General features: G+C 37.7%; 1 protein-coding gene across 1 annotated transcript in view; it reads left to right on the top strand.

The window, feature by feature from the left end:
- LOC139126465 (uncharacterized) overlaps positions 1 to 25659 on the top strand; it is a 230477-nt gene that overhangs the window by 61868 nt on the left and 142950 nt on the right. Inside the window, exon 2 of the mRNA XM_070692524.1 lies at positions 16007 to 16249. Coding sequence (XP_070548625.1) covers positions 16007 to 16249 — 243 coding nt within the window. The remainder of the gene's footprint in view (positions 1 to 16006; positions 16250 to 25659) is intronic.

Genomic DNA, 25659 nt, shown 5'->3' with positions numbered 1-25659 from the left:
TTGTGTTCTTCATTAACAATTTGCATAGCTTTTTTGGGCTAGCAAATTGAACTAGAGGTCTGATTCTATGTACTTAGGGAACATTTTGAATACATTTTGTTGAAAAAACATCACGTGACCTTGATGTCCTTTAACCTCAAATATATGTATATGTCCATAAGTCAGTAGCCACAAGTCCTACATCCTTTATATTTTGTAGGGTAGGAGACATTTGACAGCACACTTTACACCTCATTAATCATGTGCATTTCTAATTCTGGAGTAACTAATAGAGATAGAGGTCTGAATTTTAGTACACAGGGATAACTATGGAATACAATTTTTAAACAAAATTTTGTCACCTCGATGACTTTGACCTCAAATATACTTACATGCCTAAAACTGAGTAGCAATCAGAGTGAAAACCTTCATATTTGGTATGATAGAAGATCCTAAGATGCAATATAATATAGCTCATTATTTATGAAATCTGCTTATTAGGCCTCTACGACACTGTTGCAGGTTAAATTAGGGGCCAGAGCCTTGCAACGTAGATTTTTGAAAAACGGCAATTTAACCTTAAAAATGTTTTTCTCCAGAACCAACAAACCAATTGAACTGAAATTTTACATGTATCATCTATAGTGTGAGCACTTTCAAGTTTGAGAAAAGCATTTGGATCGGTCTCATGGTTTGGCCGCTATATTGGATTTTGCGGAAATCGCAATTTAATCTTTAAAAATCTTATTCTCCAGAACCAAAACACCGATTGAATTGAAATTTACATGTATCATCTAAAACGTGACCTTTTCAAGTTTGCAAAAGGCATTCAAATCGGTCACCTGGTTTGGCTGCCATGTCCAATTTTGTATAAATCGCAATTTAATCTTTAAAAATCTTCTTCTCCAGAACCAAAACACCGATTGAACTGAAATTTTACTCGTGTCATCCTTAGTGTTAGCGTTTTCAAGCTTGTGAAAGGCTATTGGATTGGTCATGTGGTTTGGCCATCTTTTGGATGTGAAATCCCAATGTAATCTTTAAAAATCTTCTTCTCAAGAACCAACGCACCAATTGAACTGAAATTGTACTTATATCTTTCTTAGTGCGAGCTCTTTGAAGTTTAAGGAAGGCATTTGGATTGATCAAGTAGTTTGGCCGCCATACTGGATTTAGCATAAAACTTACGATTACCAGTGAAACCCACAGTAACTATGAGATCATGTTCATATTCCTTATTAACAAAAACCAAAAGACTTTTCCAAGCTCAAATTTTGCACATAATATCGTCAGTGAAAGGACTTTAAACCGCTTAACCCCTTGGACCCCACCACAGCTGCTTGAAGCTCTCACTAGGTGCCCAAGCCTACCAGCCGGGCCCCTATGATTTTACTAGAGTTCAATATTTTTCTTCCTCTTCTTCTTCTTCCCTAACGTTTTTGCCCCTCTTGATCTCAGAAATCGCTGAACGTCAACTTCTCAAACTTGCAGGGCTAGTAGGTAGATATGAGTACTAATGCATATTGTCTTTAAAATCATGATTGGTCACATGACCTGGCGGCTATATTGGATTTCTAGAGTCCTAAAAATGGCTTTCCATGACCTAGGGGTCTAGAGAATTTGAAATTGTTTACATAGCAAGCATGACCTGAGCTCTTAAGATTTTGCAAATAAAATTTCATGCGGTCATGTGACCTTGGCCACCATATTTGATTTTCAAAAAATACCCAATTAATCTTTAAAAGTATTCTTCTCCAGAATAAATACACCATTTGAACCGAAACTTTACTCATATCTTCCTTAGTGGGGGCACTTTCCAGATTGCGAAAGGCATACTGATCGGTCACGAAGTTTGGCCGCCATATTGGATTTTGGAAAAATACAATTTTAATCTTTAAAAATCTTCTTCTCAAAAACTAACTCACCGATTCAACTAAAATTTTCCATGTATCATCTTAAGTGTGATCTTACTCAAGTTGTGAATGGCATGTGGATCGGTCACGTTGTTTTGGCCGCCATATTGGATTTTCTGAAAATCGCAATTTAGTGTTGAAAAATCTTCTTCTCTAGAACCAACACAACGATTCAACTGAAATTTTACATGTATCATCTATAGTATGATCTCTTTCAAGTTTGTGAAAGGCATTTGGATCAGTAACGTGGTTTGGCCGCCATATTGGATTTTGCGAAAATCACAATTTATTCATTAAAAATCTTCTTCTCCAGAACCACACACCGATTGAATTGAAATTTTACTCATATCTTTCTTAGTGTGAGCACTTTAAAGCTTATGAAAGGCATTTGGATCAGTCACATAGTTTGGCCGCCATATTGGATTTTGCATAAAACATACGATTACCAGCAAAAACTACAATAACTATGAGATGATGTTCAAAATCCTTCTCTAAAAGAACGAAAAGACTCTTCCAAGTTTTCCACAAAGTATCACCAGTGCAAGAACTTGAAACAGTGACAACTGCTTGGGCCCCACCACCGCTGCTTGCAGCTTAAATCTTCTTCTTCTTCTTCCATCACGTTTTTGTCCCTCGTGATCTCGGAAACCGCTTAGTGTAAACTTCTCAAACTTGCAGGGCTAATAGGTAGCTATAAGTATTAGTACATATTATCCTTAAAATGTTGATTGGTCACATTACCTGGTGGCCATATTGGATTGTCAAAAAAACTTAAAAATTGCTTCTTCTGAAGACCTAAGGGTCTAGTCAATTTGATAATTTGTATTTAGCAAGCATGAGCTAAGGTCTTTAGAATGTGTAAATAAAATCACATGCGGTCACGTGACCTTGGCCGCCATATTAGATTATCGAATTCGAAAAATGACATTTTAAAATTAAACAAGCGACCTAGCGGCCGATATAGCTCCGCTGTGTTTATGTAGAGAATAACTATTTTTGACACATGTTGATGAAGAAGGTGGAAATCTTTGATAGCTCAATGCAATGGCCAGAAAAAAGTGGCTAAAATAAGCTGCAAAAATACACAATTTCATCATACTTTGAATATATCACATTGGATCATCCCTAAGAACATTTCAACAAAAGCTATCCGATGAGTAGTTGTTTGAGAATGAAATTTTCTGACCACAAATGGCAACATTGCCCCCAAAAATAAAAATTGCAGATTTCATCATAATTTCAAACGATCAAATTTAGTTCATCTATAGAAACCTGTATACCAAATTTCAAAGCTGTTAGATCAGTACTTTTTGAAAAACATATTTTTTTGACCAAAAATGGGAAAAATTGCCCTAAAAATTCAAAATTGCAGATTTCATCATTATTTCAATAAATATCATTTAGTTCATCTATAGAAACCTGTATACTAAATTTCAAAGCTATCAGATGAGTAGTTTTGGAAATACACATTTTTTGACCAAAAATGGCAAAAATTGCCCCCAAATTACAAAATTACAGATTTCATCAGAAATTCAATATATATTACTTAGCTCATCTGTAGAAACCTGTATACCAAATTTCAAAGCTATCAGACCAGTACTTTTGAGAAACACACTTTTTGACCAAAAATTGCCCCAAAATTACAAAATTGCAGATTTCATCATAATTTCAATAAATATCATTAAGGTGATCTGTAGAAACGTGTATACCAAATTGTAAAGCTATCAGATGAGTAGTTTTGGAAATACGCATTTTTGACCAAAAATGGCAAAAATTGCCCCAAAATTACAAAATTGCAGATTTCATCATAATTTCAATAAATATCATTAAGGTGATCTGTAGGAACCTGTATACCAAATTGTAAAGCTATCAGATGAGTAGTTTTGGAAATACACATTTTTTGACCAAAAATGGCAAAAATTGCCCCAAAATTACAAAATTGCAGATTTCATCATAATTTCAATAAATATCATTTAGTTCATCTGTAGGAACCTGTATACCAAATTTCAAAACTATCAGATGAGTAGTTTTGGAAATACACATTTTTTGACCAAAAATGGCAAAAATTGCCCCAAAAATACAAAATTACAGATTCATCAGAAATTCAATATATATTACTAAGCTCATCTGTAGAAACCTGTATACCAAATTTCAAAGCTATCAGACCAGTACTTTTTGAGAAACACACTTTTTGACCAAAAATGGCAAAAATTGCCCCAAAATTACAAAATTGCAGATTTCATCATAATTTCAATAAATATCATTTAGTTCATCTGTAGGAACCTGTATACCAAATTTCAAAACTATCAAATGAGTAGTTTTGGAAATACACATTTTTTGACCAAAAATGGCAAAAATTGCCCCAAAAATACAAAATTACAGATTTCATCAGAAATTCAATATATATTACTTAGCTCATCTATAGAAACCTGTATACCAAATTTCAAAGCTATCAGACCAGTACTTTTTGAGAAATACACTTTTTGACCAAAAATGGCAAAAATTGCCCCAAAATTACAAAATTGCAGATTTCATCATAATTTCAATGAATATCATTTAGTTCATCTGTAGGAACCTGTATACCAAATTTCAAAGCTATCAGATGAGTAGTTTTGGAAATACACATTTTTTGACCAAAAATGGCAAAAATTGCCCCAAAAATACAAAATTACAGATTTCATCAGAAATTCAATATATATTACTAAGTTCATCTATAGAAACCTGTATACCAAATTTCAAAACTATCAGACAAGTACTTTTTGAAAAAAACATTTTTTGACCAAAAATGGCAAAAATTGCCTTAAAAATGGAAATTTGCATATTTCTGCACAATTTGAACAAATCTGAAATAGATCATCCCTAGGGACATATTTACCAAATATCAAAGCTATCTGACTGGTACTTTTGAAGAAGAAGATTTTTAAAGATTTTTTTACCAAAAATGACAAAAATTGCCTTAAAAATACAAATATGCAAATTTCACCACGATTTGAACAAATCTGACTGAAGTCATCCTAAGTAAACTGCATATCAAATTTCAAAGCAATCGGACAAGCGGTTTGAGAGAAGAAGATTTTTTTACCAAAAACACCAAAAAATGCCCCAAAAATACAAATATGCAAATTTCACCACGATTTGAACAAACGTAAGTGAGGTCACCCCAAGTGAACTGCATATAAAATTTCAAAGCAATCGGACTTGCGGTTTCAGAGGAGAAGGCAATTGTTGACGGACGACGACGACGACGGACGACGACGACGACGACGACGACGACGACGGACGACGACGGAAAATCAACCTATTTGATAAGGTCCGCGTCGCTGACAGCGGAGCTAAAAATCTTCTTCTCCAGAACAAACTCCTAAAACTTGCAGGGCTAATAGGTATTTATTAGTACTCGTGCATATTATCATTATCACGTTACCTGGTTGCCATATTAGATTGTCAAAAAAACTTAAAAATGCTTCTTCTGAAAACCTAAGGGTCTAGTCAATTTGATTATTTGTATTTAGCAAGCATGAGTTAAGGTCTTTAGAATTAGCAAATAATATAGCATGCGGTTACACAAACTTGGCTGCCATATTGGATTATCGAAACATACCATTTTAATCTTCGAAAATCTTCTTCTCCAGAACCAAATGTCCGATAGAACTGAAATTTTACATGTATCATCTTACGTATGATCTCTTTCAAGTTTGCAAATGCATTTGGATAGGACACGTGGTTTGGCCGCGATATTGGATTTCAGAAAAATTGGATTTTAATCTTTAAAAATCTACTTCAGAACCAACACACAGATTCAACTTAAATTTTCTTTGTATAATCTTAAGTATGATCTCTTTAAGGTTTGAGAACAGCGTTTTGATCGATCGCGTGGTTTGGCCACCATTATTGATTTTGTAAAAATCACAATTTTATTGTTAAAAAATCTTCTTTTCCAGAACTAAACTCCCAATTGAACTGAAATTTTACTGGTATTATCGTCCTCAGTGCAAGCACTTTTAAGTTTGTGAGAGGCATTAGGATGGGTCGCTTGGTTTGGCCGCCATATAGGATTTTGCGAAAATCACAATTTCATCATTAAAAATGATTAAACTGAAATTGTACTATATCTTCCTAAATATGAGCACTTTAAAATCCCTGAAAATGAATTGGATCGGTTAGGTAGTTTGGCAGCCATATTGGATTTTGTGTTACACATACGATTACCAGCAAAACCTACAGAAACTATGGATTATGATCAAAATCCTTGTTTACAAGAACGACAACACTTTTCCAAGCTCAAATTTTGCACATAATACACTGATTGCAAGAACTTTAAACATGTTAACAGCTTTGGCCCGCCAACGCTGCTTGCAGCTTTAATTTTATTATTATACTTTTTCAGGACAAAAAAAGACTCATATCCAATAAATAAATTAATATAAGAAAGAACAGAAACAAATTTACACACCAAAAATCTGCTTATACATGATAATTCTAAAATGAGTCCAAAAAGATGGACGCAAAAAGGCATCAGAAGCGTTACAACTACGAATTAAAATATTCTTGCTCCAAAGTAGACGTGCGCTAAAGTTAAAAAGCGACTTGTGCTGAAGTGGAGCGAAGTATATTATATTTTTGTACACAAGTATTGCTTATACTACAGACACCTTTGAGGTGAAAGACAATATGCATCGATTATAAGCCAATCTCATTGTATTCATCTGCTTTGCACTATAATCACTCCAAATATTAAGACAATACACTCCATACAAGAAGGATCTAAAAAGAACATTTTTGACCGAATGAGAACAATTATTAAAATAACGAACACTTAAGCTGTCTCTGAACATCAGCATCATTGGCGCTAGATGACGACACTATATGACAAATTTAAGGGGTTTTCCGTAAGGATACACTGTTGCTATTTCCGTAGCTTCCATGATTTTGGCATGAAGAACATACAATGTACACTCTGTTTAAAGCCCCAATAGCTGCATATGTTTAATAAACCGATCTCAAAATATCCTTAGTTGTCCAAGAGTTTTCTTCGAATAAAACCCATTAGAGACTGAAAAAGTGTATAACGCCGCCATGAGTGTTGAGGGTGGCATGCAAATTCAAATGTTTTAACGTCATTTTAGATTTCCCGCCATTATCAAAAACTAATCGATAGAGGAAATAATGATTACAACAACAAAATGTTAGCCATCGTGTGTTGTGCATTCAAGTAAATGGCATCATGCTTGTTAATTTCTGTTATGATCATGATGCAGGAAATACTGTTTTTTGTATTTTCCCGTGGGGGCGCCATTTTATGGGTGCGGCACCCATTTATTATCAAACCTGTTAAAATGTGTAGGCATAGTCAAAATCAGCGAGCAGTTACACTTCAATACACGTCCTTCAGTAAATACATTTAAACAAACCAACTCTGGTTTGGAAATAAAATCATGAAAATAATGCATCAAATTAGCAGCTATTGGGCTTTAACAGTTTGGAATAAAATATTATGTTAGATCTCCGTAAAGCTCACTGATCTTGTCCAGTTTTTCTAAGTAACTTAATTCACGGACACATCAATACCAGATTATCGGCATACAATAAGTGATTGATTATTTTACCAGCTATACGACACCCAACTCCTGCTTTGTATTACTCAATTCGTACGTATACTGCAAACAGTTTAGCGGAAATGATACTACCTTGACGAACTCCATTCGTAACTTTAAAAGGTAAAGATTCGACAGAATCCCATCGAACATCATGACAACTTTTCCCCACAATACTTAGACGGGGTGGCTGTGACCAATCTTGAATGAAATTGGTCTTAGCCACCCCGTCTATTAAAATTCATGAGTTTACTTTTCTTGTGTACGTACATACTTATATCAGATGGAAATCTGAGGATTTGCGATTACATCAGGTTGAGAACCCCCCACACGAGAGCAATGAATTAAAATTACTCTTTACAAAGCATGCGGACAAATTTGTTGGTTCCACACATGTCACTTACTCTTTACAAAGCATGACAAATTAGTTGGTTCCACACATGTCACTACAAATACAACACTAACGTTCATTGGAAAGGGACAATTTGAAGCCGCCTATTAAAGCTCGTGCCCGTGTGCAGTGATATGTTCGTCGGTAACGCTGTGAATGAAACATGCACACAGCGGCCCACACAACATCGTAAGCTTACTATCGTGGTATTTGTACGTGCGTGGTACGTCCGTGATCGTATTTGAATGCATAAGTTACCGCAGGCTACCACTACCAGTAACTCGCGGTTACTGGAATAGCCGAGGGTAGCCTAAACTGAAGTTTCCTGTAAACGTCTTAATTTTTCTTAAAGTACATCACAGCAACTGGACTGCGAGTCTCCTCTTTGAAAATACATTCTATGTATGTAAAATGTATGAAAGAGACTCCCCACCTAACTATCCAAAATGTTTTTGTGTCGAGTTTGTGTTTGATTCGTTTCAAAACTGTGTTCCTACATTCTTATCCGATTGTTTGTGTTAATAAAAATGTTTGTTTCGCCTCGGATATTTGTAGGAAAGTTTGGATTAGTGTGTACGGTAATGTATTGTTTGTGTATGGAAAGCTTATGGCGAGACGCAGCGGGACCTATTGTGTTACAAAGTTGATAGAGTGGCCCTTTGACGCTTGCGTTTCGAAACCCGAGTGTGGTTTCTCATCAGTCGCAGTGTAGATTCTTTCCTTAGTTTGTGTTTGTGAAAAATTATTTTAATGAATTTTAGTGGTCTTGCTCTTCGAGTAGCGAGGCAAGTATATTAATGTTTGGGTCTCGTTGTGAGTCCGTTTAGTGGTTCAGTTTGTTTGTTCTATGTTTCTTTACTTCAGTAAATTTTGTTTTGATTAGTGTGTCTTTCAGATTTTTGCCGAGGTTTGTGAATTTTTAGGCAATAAGTACCACTGCGGGGTACGGATTTTATGTTTTCTGGATCAAGATACTTACAAGTATCATGATCGATGTGTTTGTTCTCGTACATTTTGTTTAATAGTTCGTGTACTTTGTTTACTGTTTGTTCTGTGTCGTCACTGGCTAGTTGTGTATAATACTTAGTGTTGCGTAATTGCCTTTCGCATTCGTGTACGTAATCTTTTGTGTTGACCAAGACGAAAACCCGACCCTTGTCGAAGGGTTTTATGGTAATTGTCTACTGTTTGCAAGCGGGTTTATCGCGATTCTTTGGTCACGCGACATGTTTTGTTTCCTTGTTTGAAAGGGTATCTCTAGAAGTGCGAGTTTAGCTGCTTTAGATAGCTTTCAGGTTTTTGTATTTTTTGCTGTTCGTGGAGTCCAATTTGACTTTTCTTTGAATTGGTGTTGTTGCGATTGTTTGTGTCTCATGATGTAGCGTAGTCACATTTTACGACTATATTTGTTGAAATCCTGAGGTGGTTTTAATCTGTTTGGTTTTGTTGGTGTCCGAATGAATGTTAAGGCTTTTGCCTAGTGCTATTTTCATCGACAATTCTGTCCCATTTTGCTGACCAACCGTTGAACCCGACAAGATACTGACACGTCCTTCTTCAACTGCAACGATTTTCTTCACTGCACCCTTTGTCCACCAGTAACAGTCATCGAGGGCCTCAACTTTTTCACTACTGGAAACGCGTAATGAGCCATGTTTTCTGTGTTTTCCGGTGTTTGGCTTAATTGCTAATGAAACTTTTAATTTTATTCGTTTTCCAAGTCAACTATCCAAGCATTTTAAGAGGGGTGATCAAAAAGGCAAGAACAGCCAATTTTGACCAACCGGTTCAAGATCCCGGGAAAGGTGTTAAAAGTGTGCGATAGATGTGTTTACGACATAAACATTACGAACAGTAGGATTATGATAGGTATGAATAATCAAAACTGCCCAGTTTCTGTGTGGGAAAAGTTGGAATGATTAAACACCTGACCACGCTACCATCATAGTAAAATACGAACAATGAGTGGTGAAGTGCCCCTATCTTGTAGATTTTGAACAAAGTCCAAGGTTTACTCTATCGAACACCTTTCTGATGTCCATGAAACAAGAAAAACTGGCGAGTTATTTCTTTTATAAAATTCAACAATCTCTTTCCTGACGAAAATGCACATATCAGTCGAGTGATTACTCATAAGCCAAATTGAAAATCGCTTGTGTTAATGCACATATCAATGCGTGACAAAATACAGAGTGAAAAAAACTTTTGAGATAGCTGATACTCTAGCAACAGGTCTATCGTTGTCGACAGAAATGACATCCTTTGACTTATCTTTTATTATCAGAATATCATAGCCTGCATAAGACAGTCCGGTAAATACCCATGAAAAACATGCGGTAAAACATAAACTTAACAAAACAAAGAGAATTTGGTTTGCATGTATGAGATGCTCGAACGAGAGGCCGTCTTTTCCTATGGATTTACATTTCTCCAAATTTCAAATGGCTTAATTTCCCTTGCTTCCTCGGGCGTGGCAATCATTTCATCATGGAAATCTATACTGCCAAGAGCTGTTGTGATATAACTTTTGTTATGCAGCTTTTTACTCATTTAAGCAATATCTTATATCGGGTCCTTCACATATCAGCAATTTCTGCATGGCCATTACAACCACAAACTCTAGTTGGAAATGGGGCCGCTTTGCCTGATAATGATTTCTAGAACCTACGTTGCACCTCCTCACAACAATTTATATGCCATCGCGTCAGCCCTAGCCAACTGGCTGTGTTCACTCCTTTAACAAGCTCTGAATGCCAGCTTAAATTTAGCACGAGTTGTTCGCATCATATCAAATAAGGGACCGACAGGGGCTTTCCGCTTATCAGCCAGATTTTAACGGCATCTCGTGTATGTGACAGTAATCGCACTTGCTCGTTCCATCCTAGGACTTCATAAAACAATGTGGAGTAGTAGGTCGGAATTGAATACAGTGCGCCAGCTGCAATTGCAGAACAATTGCTTAGAAGAGGTTGCATAATTCCTGCCTATGATACAGATTATCACAGTTTTGGATTGCAGCACAACAAAACGTCAAAAAGGATTCTAATATCACCAAGAAGACGACCAGTAGCGGAACGGTAATTATTCATTCAATTGCTCAAGCTTTGCACTTGACCAATTTGGTTAATAATAGGGTTGTAGTGCCCTTGACTAAAATCTAAATAAGACAATCTGTCATTTCGACTGTAACACTGAATGAAAAATGATAAGAAGACACAAAATCATATAAAAAATTTAATTTCACGAACTGCAATGTTACAGAAATATATCGGCATGTTCACACCGTTCTTCAGATTACCAATACTTATCTTTACGGCCCTGATACGGTTTTTGCGGACCGAGCGTGCGAGGGCCCGTACGCCGTACGACCGAGGTTCGCTAAAACCGTATCAGGGCCATAAAGTTTTTATCATATACCTTACGAAATGAAACATATGTAATTAAAATTTTTGTGCAAAGATTTGGCAATAGAAAAATCAATGCAATGTCAAGCATTTATCGCCATTTTTGTACACTTTTCGACAAAGCGATGGCCGTATCCCGTCGCGCATTAATATACACAATGATGTCATTTGTTTACCAGTAGAACTGGTATAGCAAGGTACGCACGTACGTATACCAACAAAGAATGAGGCGTAAATCGAGGTGTCAAAAGAACGGCGTGGTGTAACTTATCGTAAATTTCATTGCACCGGCAGCGAGATGCGATCATCAGTAAAAAGCTCGATTGAAAGAAATATTGTGCCTTTAATTTTATGACGATTTCGCGATGAAATGACCGTGTAGGCCTACATGAAGCTGGGCGACGGCTAGGCTTAGCTGTCGCATAGCCTTAATCGCACTCGACCTATATATAATATCAGTTCACTTTCAAATCTCTCAAAAACGCAGAGCTCATCGATAATGTGCTTTGTCAACACTGGATTTTAATATGAAACCCTCAGAAATCACCTAATGTCGCTAACTGTCGCCCGTACGATCAGAACGGATGAGAAGTTCGAATCTCGTGCTGCCTTTGTTTACGAATGGAACGTTTGCTGATGGCAACGCGCGTAGTAACCAGAATGAAGCTAGGTCTGAAATGCACGTGCTTGCCCATATTTAGGCGAAGTGTGCCTACGGCCTCTTTTCCTATAGCGTTACACTGGAACGTGGCTTGAGGTATATGATAATCAGTTTTATCCATCCATCGAAGATCAACTTACTTCATGGTTAATGTATAAACTGTAGATGAAATTAACATAATCTATGTAAGCAACTGTGTGCAACTATTAAAGTCAAGAAAACTCAGAAAGTTCTACAACTATAAAGAGCAAATATACGAGCTAAATGTGTACTGACATAATGATCTTACCACCAGGCTTTACTATAGGAAGTGAAATTCTTTTCACACTTGCCAAGATATTCGATATCGGAAATATGCAAATTGTTCTCTGCAGAGAAATTTTATAGCTCATCACCAAAAACAGTGCCTAAATTACGATTAAAATCGCCAAGCACTAGAACATTTACGGTATTACAATCTTGAATAATGCACTTAACTTTAGTTAAATAACCCAAATAGTCGTCCAAGTTCTCTCCTTAACAAATCCGTAAATATGCACAAATTATGAACGAATTTGTTTCATCAGTACACACTTCTATACCTAATCAGTATAGTGTCATCTAGATATTGCACATTTACATTATTGCCCAGCGATTTCCGCCATAATATGGCTTCTCCTCTATAGGGCCAACGAACATGGATACCATTACGTCGTTCATTGTGGAAACACCACAAGCATTAAAGTCGTTGTGAATCCTTGATAGCATTGATAGTTCCGTTTTACTGAGCCAATGCTCCTGTATTAAAATGATGTCATGTGATTCGCATAATTCACTAATGGCGTCAATAGATGATTTTGCACCACGACAATTATATGTAACAAGTTTAACATCCATTATTTAGTACGATAACGGATGATGATACCATCGGGCCACACTGCGGGGTTAAGGATTCGATCAAATGTCTTCCTTGTGGTTTCAAGAAGGAAGGAAGAGTACGCGTCAAATTTTCAATTTTCGTTTACAGCTTTTTTCATTTTACATCTATCAAGAACGATCGTTTAACGTAGTCTTGAATTTCAGCAGCCGATGTCGCTGGAGCCAATCTTGTGAAAAAATATTTGAAGGGTGGACGAGCATATGTCATTTTAATTGAACAGTTTTCGTCAACTTTTGCAGTACCAATGGTAAGCTGATGGCGCCGTTTACGTAGTCATGCTACATTGACAAAATCACAGTTTGTTCTTATTTCTGATTGGTTTCCACTAACTTTGCTGTTAGGTGTTGTAGATTTATGGGTACATTCGACATCACAACATCAGCATACGAGTTTACCTTTTCATTCTTATTGGCCAAAGAATATTCTTTCGTCCAATCAGTCGTTTTTCATGGTACCATCGAGACATCTGGTGATTCGCATCCCCGATTTCCTCAGACAGAAGTCTATTGAATGGCGGTCTCTATATTAGTAGTCCTTATAGATTTTTCAAAGCACGTTCTCAGATGACCTATTTTCTGTCATTGACCTGTATACCTTTTTTCCAGCTCATGATTGTGCGTTGCAAGAGAATCCTTAGGGTGGCACATTTTTCGCTTTAGAATTTCATCTCACTCATCTATACCGACATGTCAATATGCGTTACATCAATTAGGGGCAAATTTGAAAGATTTTTTACGACAAAACAATGTAAATCTTCTTATTCCGTCTCATGAATCAACTTCAAGATCTCAAGAATGTTGTTGGATTTCGTATTGTGTCCCTGGAGTTCAACATACCGTGTAGTGTCCTTACCACATAGGTCAAATAGTGTCTTTTTGGCACGTTCAATCTGATCGTCATCATAGTGTTCACAACAAAGCTTGATTATAGTAGCAGTTTCCAGCAGGTCAATTTTGTTCATAATGAAGCATAACATTTCGTTGATTATGACACCACTCATTGTTGTTCTAGGTTGTTGGCTGCTTCTGTATATTTTAAATCACCGCATATCCTAGTATTGTCGTCAACTCTGCAAATTGATTTCCGTTGCAACTGGGGCAAAGATGAAGATCAGCCTGACACTAGGTTCCCTCGATGACGCACGTATGGTTTTTTGTAGTGGTTGTCATGTTTGACTTTACTCGGATTCACTGCATAATATTGTACAGCTTCCTGGAGAGGTTTTGATGTTATTACATGCACTTGCTGTTTCCAATTGGTTGTTTTTGTATTCATAATAAAACTCTGCTAGTTTATCATCAATGCGGTGTGGTGTCTTTACAAGTGTAATCCGTGTTTTCAACACAGATATATTTTGCTAACTTGCCACTTGGATGTGAAACTGACTCATTTCAACAAGTCGTCACACTGTGCACTTACTTGAAATGGAGTAATTATCTGTCATGTTAACTCTCTGTCCATATTTTTGAAGCACACAAGAAATACATTTGCTTGTGTATGCAACCCTCCAGAAATGCTCATATCAACGACTAAGCCTGTGCTTGAATCTTATCGTGGAGTTTGCTTGGCTCAATGTGTACTTGGGGGGGGGGGGCACTTCCGTCATGTACTTGGGGGTCACTTCCGTCATAATTCCTTCGTAGGGCCTTGTAATCCATCCTGAGCCCCATTAATCGGGAATTCTGCTAGTTCCCACACTTTTGGCCTCGCAGGATGGATCCAACCTTGGGCAGGTTGCCTGACCCTGGCTCTAGGTCATCAACTGCCCTTTCACTCCGCTTGCTTGACTGAACGAGCCCTCTCCTAATTATGTAGTAGTAGTAGTCAATGTTTTACTTTACTTGGATTCATAGCATAGTTTTGTACAACTTTCTATAGAAGTTTTGATGTTATGACATGCACTAGTTTATCATCAATGCGTGTAGTGTTTCACAAAGTATAATTTGTTTTTGACACAGATGTGATTTGTGAACTCGCTGCACTGCTTCATTCCAGCTCCTTGACAACTATCTGTAGTCAACTTGTTTCCCTCCAAAATTCCTCTCAGCCTATCAGCTCTTCCCCTGCACAAGGGTAACAACCTCAGCCGTCTTTGTTCTTGCACTTTTCGTACATTTAATTTTCATTGTTCGCTGTGGGCAGATTGCAATCGATCCCGTCTCCACCTCTTTCTCCACCTCTCTCTTCTTACCTCTTCTCTCAAGCAGGGGAGCTTGGATTCCATCCTGATCCCAGTTACTCGAGATTTCTGCTAGTTCCCACACTTTCGGCCTTGCAGGATGGATTCCAGCCTTTTGGCAGATGCTTGACCCTGGCTCAAGGTTATCTACTGCCCTCATTCAGTACGCTTGCTTGACTGAAGGGCCCTCTTCCTATTTGGTTGTGTTAGTCATGATTTATATTACTTGGACTCATAGCATAATTTTGTACAGCTGTCTGGAGAAGCTTTGACTTATTACGTGCACGTGCAGTTTCCTATGTGTTTGCTTTTTAATCGTAATAAATCATCAATGCAGTGTGGTGTGTTTTACAAATAGGCCTTTAATGTGCTATCTAACGTCATGGAGGTGAGCAGTAAAATGTTCTATGTGAAGAGGCCCGAATAAGAAATCAAGAGTAATTCAGGTACACTGAATGATACGACAGGTCCCGAAAACATAATAACCGTTACTAGCTGTTTGCACAATGGCAAAGATAGGTGCCACAAAATGTGGACTCAACAGAAAGAAAAGGGGGACTCAGAGATGTAAAATTTAAAACTGCTGAAAAATACAAATGGAGAAGAGCAATGTATGATATTTGACGGTAATGGTTTTACTAGAAGTGCACAAGCAACGGACGTTTTCATAAAAAAGCAGTCTGTCAACTCTCTCATATTCCAAAGCCTTAATTTCCTCGACTAAAAAAAATATATGAAAAAAAGATTTGCTGTAATTTAGGGGAGACTTGAAGGCCTTGCTTTTACCTAATTTTCCTTACGGATGTACATTGACAATACTACGAAACCTTTTTACAGCTGCCATAAATTTACTAATGAGAAGTCAGTTGCTATTTGTACGGTCTTTTATTCAATGAAGGTTATACCATCCGGCTAAGAAACCAATGTATATGTTGATAAAATGCTTTGCTCATATCACTGTTTCAGATGTAGTCATCTTTGTTGGACGAGAAAATACCAATAGACGAAAGCGAGTTACTCTCGGCATTGGGGCTGATATCATTGATCTGACAGATGAAATTCAGAACTTGTTCACATTGGGAGCAGACGAAGACATAACTCTCTATCTGGAAAATGAAGCGTCAGGAGGTATCGGTAAAAAAGTGCCTGCTGTGGGTGGCCTTAAGGAATATGCCGGCCAAACAATGGTCTTCAAAGTCAATGAGCTTGGTAAGTAGTATAAGTAAATATATAAATATATATATAAAACTATATGAACTTTCATAATATATATATATATATATATATATATATATATATATATATATATATATATATATATATATATATATATATTATGAAAGTTCATTGCAAGTATTGCTGGCAGAGTGCTCGATGGTGCAGATCCAGAGCAAAATAGTGTAGTGTTAATGGGTCCAAAGGCAGTTTCAAGATAGGCGTTGTATTACTGGACAGTTTCGTGTAGGTAAAACCTACACTCATCAGATACCATAGCCTATTGAACAAGAACGCGGGTGCTCAACAGAAGATATGCGTAGTACTGGACTGAATATGCAAATGAGCCTGAAGTTGAATGGCAGTAAAAAATGAGATGGTGATGATTTGCCTGTCTCATGAAAAGCAGTCAGGTAACAAAATTCTTTAGGAGAAATTTGCTGGAGTGGCGACATGTGTTAACGAGTTCATTGCGTTTGTTGAGGGTGGCCAATTGGGGTTTGCATATTATAAAGTATTTTCCCCAAAGACATAGATTACATCTGTTGCTGATGGGGTTGTAGGGTTTGGCTTGTTTGAGGATTTTCCATGTGATGTTATAGTTGATGTTTTTTTCCTTTAATGTCCATATGTATTTACTGAGTTCTGTACTATTCTTTTTGGCTGAGTTCTTGAAGGATGCTTTATGGTTGTTGAATCGGGTTTTGAAAGTGCCGACAGTGAGTCCTACATATGTCTGATTTGGTTTGCTGTCCCGGGATGAGACTGTGGCTTGATAAATGACGGATTCGGATAGGCAGTGTCCGGACATGGAGCATGATGGCCGCACTTGGCAGTTACATTGTCTTTTCGCGCTGATATCTGTTTTATTAGAGGTGATTGTTTTGTTGTGGCCCTGGATAAATTGCGCTGTATTGCTCATGGTGCTGTAACTGATTTTAATGGTGTTCGGTTAAAATATCTTATGGAGGGTGTGGTACTGGTGAATTCTTCCTTGATTATTTTCAGCAACTCTTTTCCGACGTAGGTGACCACGTTTTTGCTGTATGGCGGGTTGTATCAGATTATGTTTCTCTTGCGGTTTCTTTATTGGCTTGTGGTTGTGTTGATGGTGGCGAAAACTGGAGTTTGTGCTTATATCAACTTTTGTTAATGGCTTGTTGGTAGAATTGGGTGGCTGCGTTGAAGGACTCTTCCCTCATAGGAGATTTCTGCCAGTCGTTTGTTGATTGATGCTGGTATGTTTTTGAGGATTCTAGGTGGATGGTTGGATTTGCTGTGGACGTATTGGGGGTGGGGGGGTATTGTTCGGTTTGGTGTACGGCATATATTTTCCAGTGTTCAAATTCAGGGTGATGTCAAGGAAGTCGACTATTTTCTTGTTTGCCTCGATGGTGATTTGAGGCCATTGCGGTTGAAGATGGTGCACAGATCTTTTTTATGAGTTCATTCTGTCTTGGTGTGGCTTTGGTGGTGTCGAGGCTTTCATCCCTGTAAAGGCCGAAGTATTTACCATGTTTCTTGGCGATGTAGTGGAGTAGAAAGGTACCAACGAGCTCGCATGTTTCAGCGCTATCATAGCTACCCATGGTAATGTCTAATAGGTTGGTGATGATTTTTTGCCCCATGTTTCGTCCACAGAGAACAAACACGACTTTTTGGCGTAAAGGATGATTGTTCTTTCGACGCTGGTTATATTGTCAAAGTTGGACGCGAAATCCAGGGCAGCGTTGAGTAGGTCGGGTGATATGGATGGGTAAAAGTCCACCACATCGAATACAATGAACGAGTGAAGTGCCTTGTCGTTGATGTTGTTGTACCACTTCAGAACAGATGCGGTGTTCTTCCATTGATTGACTCCTGTCGGATCTATAACTTTTTTGTTTATGCGGTCTAGTAATTGTTTGCTGATTTTGCCGATTTCAGATTTGGCTGGGTTGATGAGGCGGCACGCAGGGTTGTTTCTGAAGTTGGGTTTATGATCTTTCAGTGTTATAAATGCTTCTCTTTTTGCTGTAGTGTTGATTCTGTCGTCGAGGTTAACCTTGCGGCAATGTGTGCAGAATCTGTTTCGATCGATGTGATTGTTACCTGATCAACTTTCTTGTGAAACTTTGTGATGTTGTTGGTAAGTAGCTTGTTGTATGTTGATGCATCCATCTTGTAGAAATTACTTGTCTTAAATCCGCTGGTATTAGGAGGTCTTGAGACATCTTAATTTTCCTAATGTCTGCTGATAGTTGTCTTTGGAAGCGGCAATTGGTATCGCGGAACGTTATGCTTTCAATCATCTTGAGTAACCTGCTTTCAAAGCTTGCCATTTCTGGAATTTGTGGTGGTGTCTTTTTTTAGTTGAATCCATAGGTTCCTTCTGAACAGCTCAGATATCTGGGTTTAGGAGGAAGTATGCTTTCCATTTCATGCGTCTGCATAGGTGTTCGCAGTTTTCTGTTGTCCTCACGTTCTGTTGGCAGCGCGATGTTCTTCTTTGAATAGTCAAAGCCAGTTGGTTTCATGTCAGTAATAGTTGCAGAGAGTGTCGACACAGCGACTCTTTTGCCAAAAAGAATAATACAGAACTCAGTAAATACGTATGGACATTAAAGGAAAAAAAACATCAATTATAACATCACATGGAAAATCCTCAAACAAGCCATGCCCTACAACCCCATCAGCAACAGATGCAATCTATGTCTTTGGGAAAAATACTTTATAATATGCAAACCCCAATTGGCCACCCTCAACAAACGCAATGAACTCGTTAACACATGTCGCCACTCCAGCAAATTTCTCCTAAAGAATTTTGTTACCTGACTGCTTTTCATGAGACAGGCAAATCATCACCATCTCATTTTTTACTGCCATTCAACTTCAGGCTCATTTGCATATTCAGTCCAGTACTACGCATATCTTCTGTTGAGCACCCCCGTTCTTGTTCAATATAAGCTCAAGTTGAATTAGACATGACATATCCGTAGTGGTTGGAATATTTGTCTTTAAGCTCTTTGACAAGCGCAACGATTTCAAGTTTTGAAAGTGAAAATTCCACATCGCGTAAGTAACATCCTTTTTTACATCTTTATGGTACTCTATTGTCAGAATATCTCCGCATCGCTTGTGCAATACTTCTAATATAAGACTTTCTTCGAATTTTCCTGCTCTAACAACAGGATGCTATCTCAAGGAGGAGAACAGCATGAAATCATCAGAGTTTCGTAAAACCTTGTCAAGATATTCTCTACTTTTTGAAAAATTCAATAAACACCCAAAAGACATCAGACTCAAAATAACTTCAGGTGTTGTGGTACCTGATAAGTATTGCTTGGGGAGCCAAGGCAGTTGACTGTATTATTTTCAAATCCCCGAAACAGTCGCCTTAGTAAATAACTGGAGCTTTTGATAATTTTCATTCTTTGCTACATAATAATTGTTATAAACTAATCCTACTGATGTCATATCCACATCATTCATCTGACACCATCTTAGAGAACACTTAATGATCCGCTCGTTGCATTTCCATGACGTTACTATACACCATTGCTGTACTATTTCCGTCTGAGTGAATTATTAAAACTGTATGACTACTTCTGACTATATATTGTCCGCGTCAAGCAAAACCCTACCTGATGGTCAAAATTATCAAGTTTTTTAGCATTTTTTATGGTTGTCTATCTCCAGATTATGTCACTGAAGTTGAAGGTCCGAACCGCGATCAAAAGTATGATTTTAGCTCATTTGAAAATAACCCCTGACGTTAGATTTGCATACTTTTTTTTGCTCTTCACATATCATCAAACTGCCGTGCACTGTTTCTTCTACATAAAAACTACGCAGATGAAAAGTGTTGTTATTTGGCAACATGATATGAGATAACAATGTTCCATTTAAGCTGTGTAGATCTTTTACTAACATGATATTCAGCTTTACAAACACATTTATGCACGTTCACTTTCACTCTTATAGGCATTGATAATATAATAACACACTTGATTAATCTCACTGCAAAATAATACTTCAAACGATAAATATGTACTGGTACATAATTGAGAAATACTCAATCTTTTTTGTTCACTTTTCAAGTTTGGTTTATAAATTTTACTGACAAATTTTACAAAAGTCGACTCGAAAAGGTGACCTTACATGCTGTTGAATAGTATCGTATAGATGTTTATGGCGGGCATCTGACAAATCTCCACATTACAGTCTCCCAGGAAAACTTCCTGGTTATGGGGGCCAAGCTACACCCTTTCTTACCAATGATATATCTCTGTTTCAATTTCATTATGGACCTCTCTTACATAGACTTTACCTGGATTATCTTTATGAAACACAAAATGGTGATTTTTCCGTATGCCTTTCAGTAGCTTGAGGTATGCAGATAGATATGTATCTCACTGATACCATTGCCATGTGTGATCAGACTCTGAGTCTTGTTGCAGGACATGACTGTTATTGATATTGACACTCTTGTTGACAAGAGTAGCTAACTGATCCACGGTATCCACATCACTACGTCTATATAATTGACGGACTTTACCAAAGCATGCATCACAGATACATTGTCCATGAAATGAATTTGAACTTCATCATGCAGACTAGAACTAGTTCTCCATGACATATAGTGCAGAACATATTTGTTTTTATTTAGACCCCCACAGTTGTCTGCATGAAAAAAACTGTTTCTCTCCCAAACTGTGATCAGAAAGAAGGTGATGCAATATGCTGATTACACTATTTGGTCTTGCACTTTTCTTTCCAACCAGACCAATACTATTAGCTTCAGTGAAAAGATAATTAATGTGTACTTTAGAAACTTCATTACAAACACCAAAACAGAAAACGTTCATCGGGCTAAGGACGTACAAAGGGCCAACATGTCTTGACTGATTGGGAAGTGAAAAATGTTGTGCATAATCAAAATTATAATGAACAGAAAACAAATTTGTGAACAAGGACTGTGGATACCAAGAATCTTATTTTGTTGTGGCACTGTCCCTCCACCCACTTCTTCCCTGTATACGAATAACACCAATGCCTAGAAATTCTTCGACTGCAAGTTCAACGACCTAGATATATAAGCATTTTATTTTTGCATTGTTTCCTTAAATCTTGCACGACACTATATATCAAAATCGCAACTGCCATTTTAGCGACAATATAATCAAAACCAATAGCGATTTTGACATCAATCAAATATTTTAATGTAAGGGATCACTGGCAGCGCAGTGAGACCAAAGTGGACACAGAATAGATCTGTGATTCATACCTGGAACAAAAAATGAACCAAACACGGAAAGAACCACTGCTCTCTAAGTGCTCTGTAGGCCAAAAGCAAGGTCATTTCTAACAAATAATCAGCAAAGAGCGAGAGTGAAACCTTTCAATATAGCTTTTGGAGAACAACAACATTGAACATAAAAGCACAAAAACCAAATGAGAATTTATTGAAGGAAAAATAAATGATAAAGAAAACCACGGCACGGCAATAGCAACAAAACCAGCACAAAATGAACAGCGGCCATTTTCACTAGATACGCTTCAACGAGCGGAACAATTGTACACTTCAATATGGGACTTCTGCTATCAACTCGTGGACTTTAAAGCACAAACCACGGGTGATGTACTCCAGCCCTGTACCATATTCATCCAGCAAATACTGAGCTTCTACAAAAGGCCTCAGAGTACGCAACAAAACAAATTGAGCACCCTCAGATCCAACCATGTATAGATTACAGCAAAGGGAAACATTTTGGACCCCTTTTAAACAAAAAGGGATGAAAATATGGAGGAATTTTCTCGTTTTCAGTATTTTGGTCCCTCAGGCTGCAAAAAGCATCCCAAGAGGCCTATGTGGAAGATCCCATATCCCTTCCTCCTCAACATGATAACCAACACTTTGCACTAATCAATCACCAACAGCAACTGGTCATTAAACGAACTAACCTTGCCCTAGTATTTCCACATCGATTTATACAAATGACAGACCAGAACCTGTGCCTAACAGCTACATCCAGGACTGGTTTGAAAACAAGCACAGGCCTTACCAAACTGACAGAGGGCGCCCTGACTCAGGGGACACAATCTCCTAGCCCTAGCAAATAATACTCTGACATGATCATTGCCTTAAACGGTGCGACCAATTTTAAAACCGGGGAATCCCTACCCCTCATAAACTCAACGGCGACAGCTCTTGAAACATTTTTACTCTTGCCCAGCAATAATTTTTTAGTCCTTGCTACAAAAAGGACATTTTTTAGCTGTGTCCCTTCACAGGCCAGCTGAAAAAGCTCCTGAACAAAATCCCTAATATGGCACTATCAGCTTTACCTAGCTGATATGATCACTTAATGTAATAGATATGGGACAGGAGACCAGGCGGAAAATATCTCTGGTATTTGAAAAGCTGCAGACACTGGTAAGATGAATCCCTATTATTTGCTTTACAATAATACCCTGCATTTTCGTAAACAACAAAACATGTTTTAATAGTCCTGTTTCAAAATGACCTACATTGCACGTCCTACACATATGTACTGCATGCTCTGATTGGTTAATCCGCTTCTCTAAGGTCCACTTTCGGAGCAGTCATTGGAGGGACCTCATGTCCTAGGTCTCATTATTATGTATTATTCAATTTACACCTTCCTGATTGGTTAAAGTGTAGGTCCGCTCCTCCAGTGTTCACTGCCTCATTATGCAATGTCCCATGTACTTTTGGATGATGCCTGCACGTGGTCGCAGCTCGATCCCACTGTACTGTTTTAGTTTGCAAAGACACATCAAGTTTGTTTATCACTAGGAGAAAAGCGACTTTAATGTGTTGCTCCATTGATTGCGTACAGATTTATGCACTTTATTTTTTATGAGTACAAGTAAAGAGAACTGCGTAATATACGCAGGATTTTGCGCTAACGTAAACACTAACTTGGAGATAAGTTGGTGGATTTAGATTTATTGCAATATCCTTGGTTGCAAAATAGACGTTAATTTCTTGCCATCACCACTTTGATTCTAAACTCGATCTCGTACAATATTTCCAGATGCTTATCTATGTGTGATTTGGGGGACAACGGTGTTCTCAACTTTTGGGAGTCGGTAGATGCATGCGCGAGAGACCTTAAGGAAACGGCACAATAATTGTTACGGCCATGTCATCGAAATGTACAAAATCCTCTTGGAGTAGTAATTTCATATTTCTATAATTTCAATGTGTGTCATACTTGATATCTAGCTGAAAGCAGCTGCATTTTTCATTTCCAATAGTGCTCCAAGTTGTACATTCTGTCCAACAAAAGAGTCCAATATTATTTGCAATGATTGAATGGATCAAATACCCTCTGCAGCTTTGTGTTCTCTTCAATTGCATATGTCAGTGTTTTATTTCAATAGTCAATAATTTTTCAGTATAGTACATTTCCACGTTTAATCCTTATTTCTGTGTAACTTTACATACTAAAATCATTCTGTAATATATATATATATATATATATATATATATATATATATATATATATATATATATATATATATATATAGTAATTTGAATGAAATCGGCGTCGGCACTCAGGTCTTGAAATGAGTAATTTAGGACCATGCAAATCAGTGAATACACTACAGTATAAACGGACATAATCTTATACCAGGTTGAATAATCTGTAGAGAGTGTTTGTGGATTCTTGCAGGTTAGCTAAATGGCTCTGATAAATTTCTTGATAAAGTCAATTTTGCATTTCTCCAAGAGTTTGCGAGAAAGATATTCATACATGTCTGTCCAAAGATCGGTATATGTAGGTTACCACCGGTACGACTGACCCACAAGAATCTATGACGGCTGGCACCAGCTGCAGTCAGTTGACTGGGAACTACTGTTCTCACACGATCACAATTTCGATCTTGGAACCATGGTAAACGGCTCACTGAATTATATAATGAACCCCATGTCTTTCCCTTGAAGCTCTATCGTTTCCTCTTGTCATTCACAGGCCTTATTGTTGTCGATGCGGCCAATGCACCCGTCAAATATAAATGAAAATGAAAAACGTAAACTTTGTACGTAACCAACAATTCGAAAACAACGAGCCAACATGCCTGTAATGCATATAGGACAGGGATAAGTAAAATCATGAAAATTTAACGCATGAAGGTAGTCGGGCATTTTTCGTTGTAACTTTCGGCCGATCCGTGAACATCACGAATAACGTATTACTTCAGCGGTAGCCAGGAAGAATGTGGGACATTGCGTAATGAGGCAGTGAACACTAGAGGACCGGACCTACACATTAACCAATCAGAGAGCTGTACATTGAATAATACATGGTAACGCAAATCAGAGTAACGCAAATGAACCTTAAATTACCAGATGAACCAATCACTGATGTTGTTACATATGTCGTGGACCTGAATTATGAAACAGGACTAATTGAACACAAGAGGAGGGGCGACTCCCAGGATGACTTTAGAATGACAACAAGACAAGCCTTGATTCGTTGTTAAACGTTTCCCCCCTTGTGTACATGGCCCACACTGCTGAGAAATATCCTAAGATCAAAGACCCAACTGTCCTTTGACATTTTAGCATGAACTCGTTCAGCAGGTTCTATTTTTCGCAATTTAGTGATTCTTATTGGCACATCTTTGAGTTTGAGTATGCTTTGCTGAGCTAACATACAGCTGTTTGGTTTCGAATAAGTACTATTTTTCTTAAATTATTGTGATAAGCTACTGTCAGGAGTATGTGCTTGGAAAGAGGGCGAACTTTCTGTTATGGTCAGCCTGAAGTGACGCAGACAGGAAGTGTCGAGTGTATGTGCGACTGCACTTACAGACATCTTCAGCCATGTGTGTCTAAAGTGAAGTTTATCAGGATACGCGAACAGGATACGCGAAACAGGAATCGTCCACTGAAAGAGAACAATAGAGAAACACAACTCGTTCAGGGCCAAGGTACAACAAAATAATGCTGAACTTTCTACAAACAGAGAATGACAATGGCACAAAGACTGTGCCAGGCATTGACGTAGATGATGAAGAACTGATAGAGTAGGCCTAAATCAAGCCAAAGCATAAACGGTCCTTCCCAGAGCCATCACCTTTCGAAAGAGAAGTACCGCAAACTTTCCGTTTATCAATTAGGACACATGTAAATTGTAAAGCTCAAATACTTACATGTCGTAATTTTTGATGTTTTGAATTTCATGATGGTTGTTTGTGAGAGTGTTATTGAATTAGTAAAGCTGTTCTGTTGTTCAAGTGCTGTTCTATTGTTCTATTGACATGAGTCCGTTTCTTTCCACATGCATATTTAACAAATTCCCCCAAATAATCTTAAGTTGAAACAGAGTATTCATATTTGATATTAGCTTTGCAGCATTTTGAAGTTTATATATCTTCCTCAAATAAACCAA

Source organism: Ptychodera flava (genome assembly GCF_041260155.1).
Source record: "Ptychodera flava strain L36383 chromosome 3 unlocalized genomic scaffold, AS_Pfla_20210202 Scaffold_27__1_contigs__length_13241970_pilon, whole genome shotgun sequence".
Lineage (NCBI taxonomy): Eukaryota > Metazoa > Hemichordata > Enteropneusta > Ptychoderidae > Ptychodera > Ptychodera flava.
This window is presented reverse-complemented; position numbering and strand designations above follow the sequence as displayed.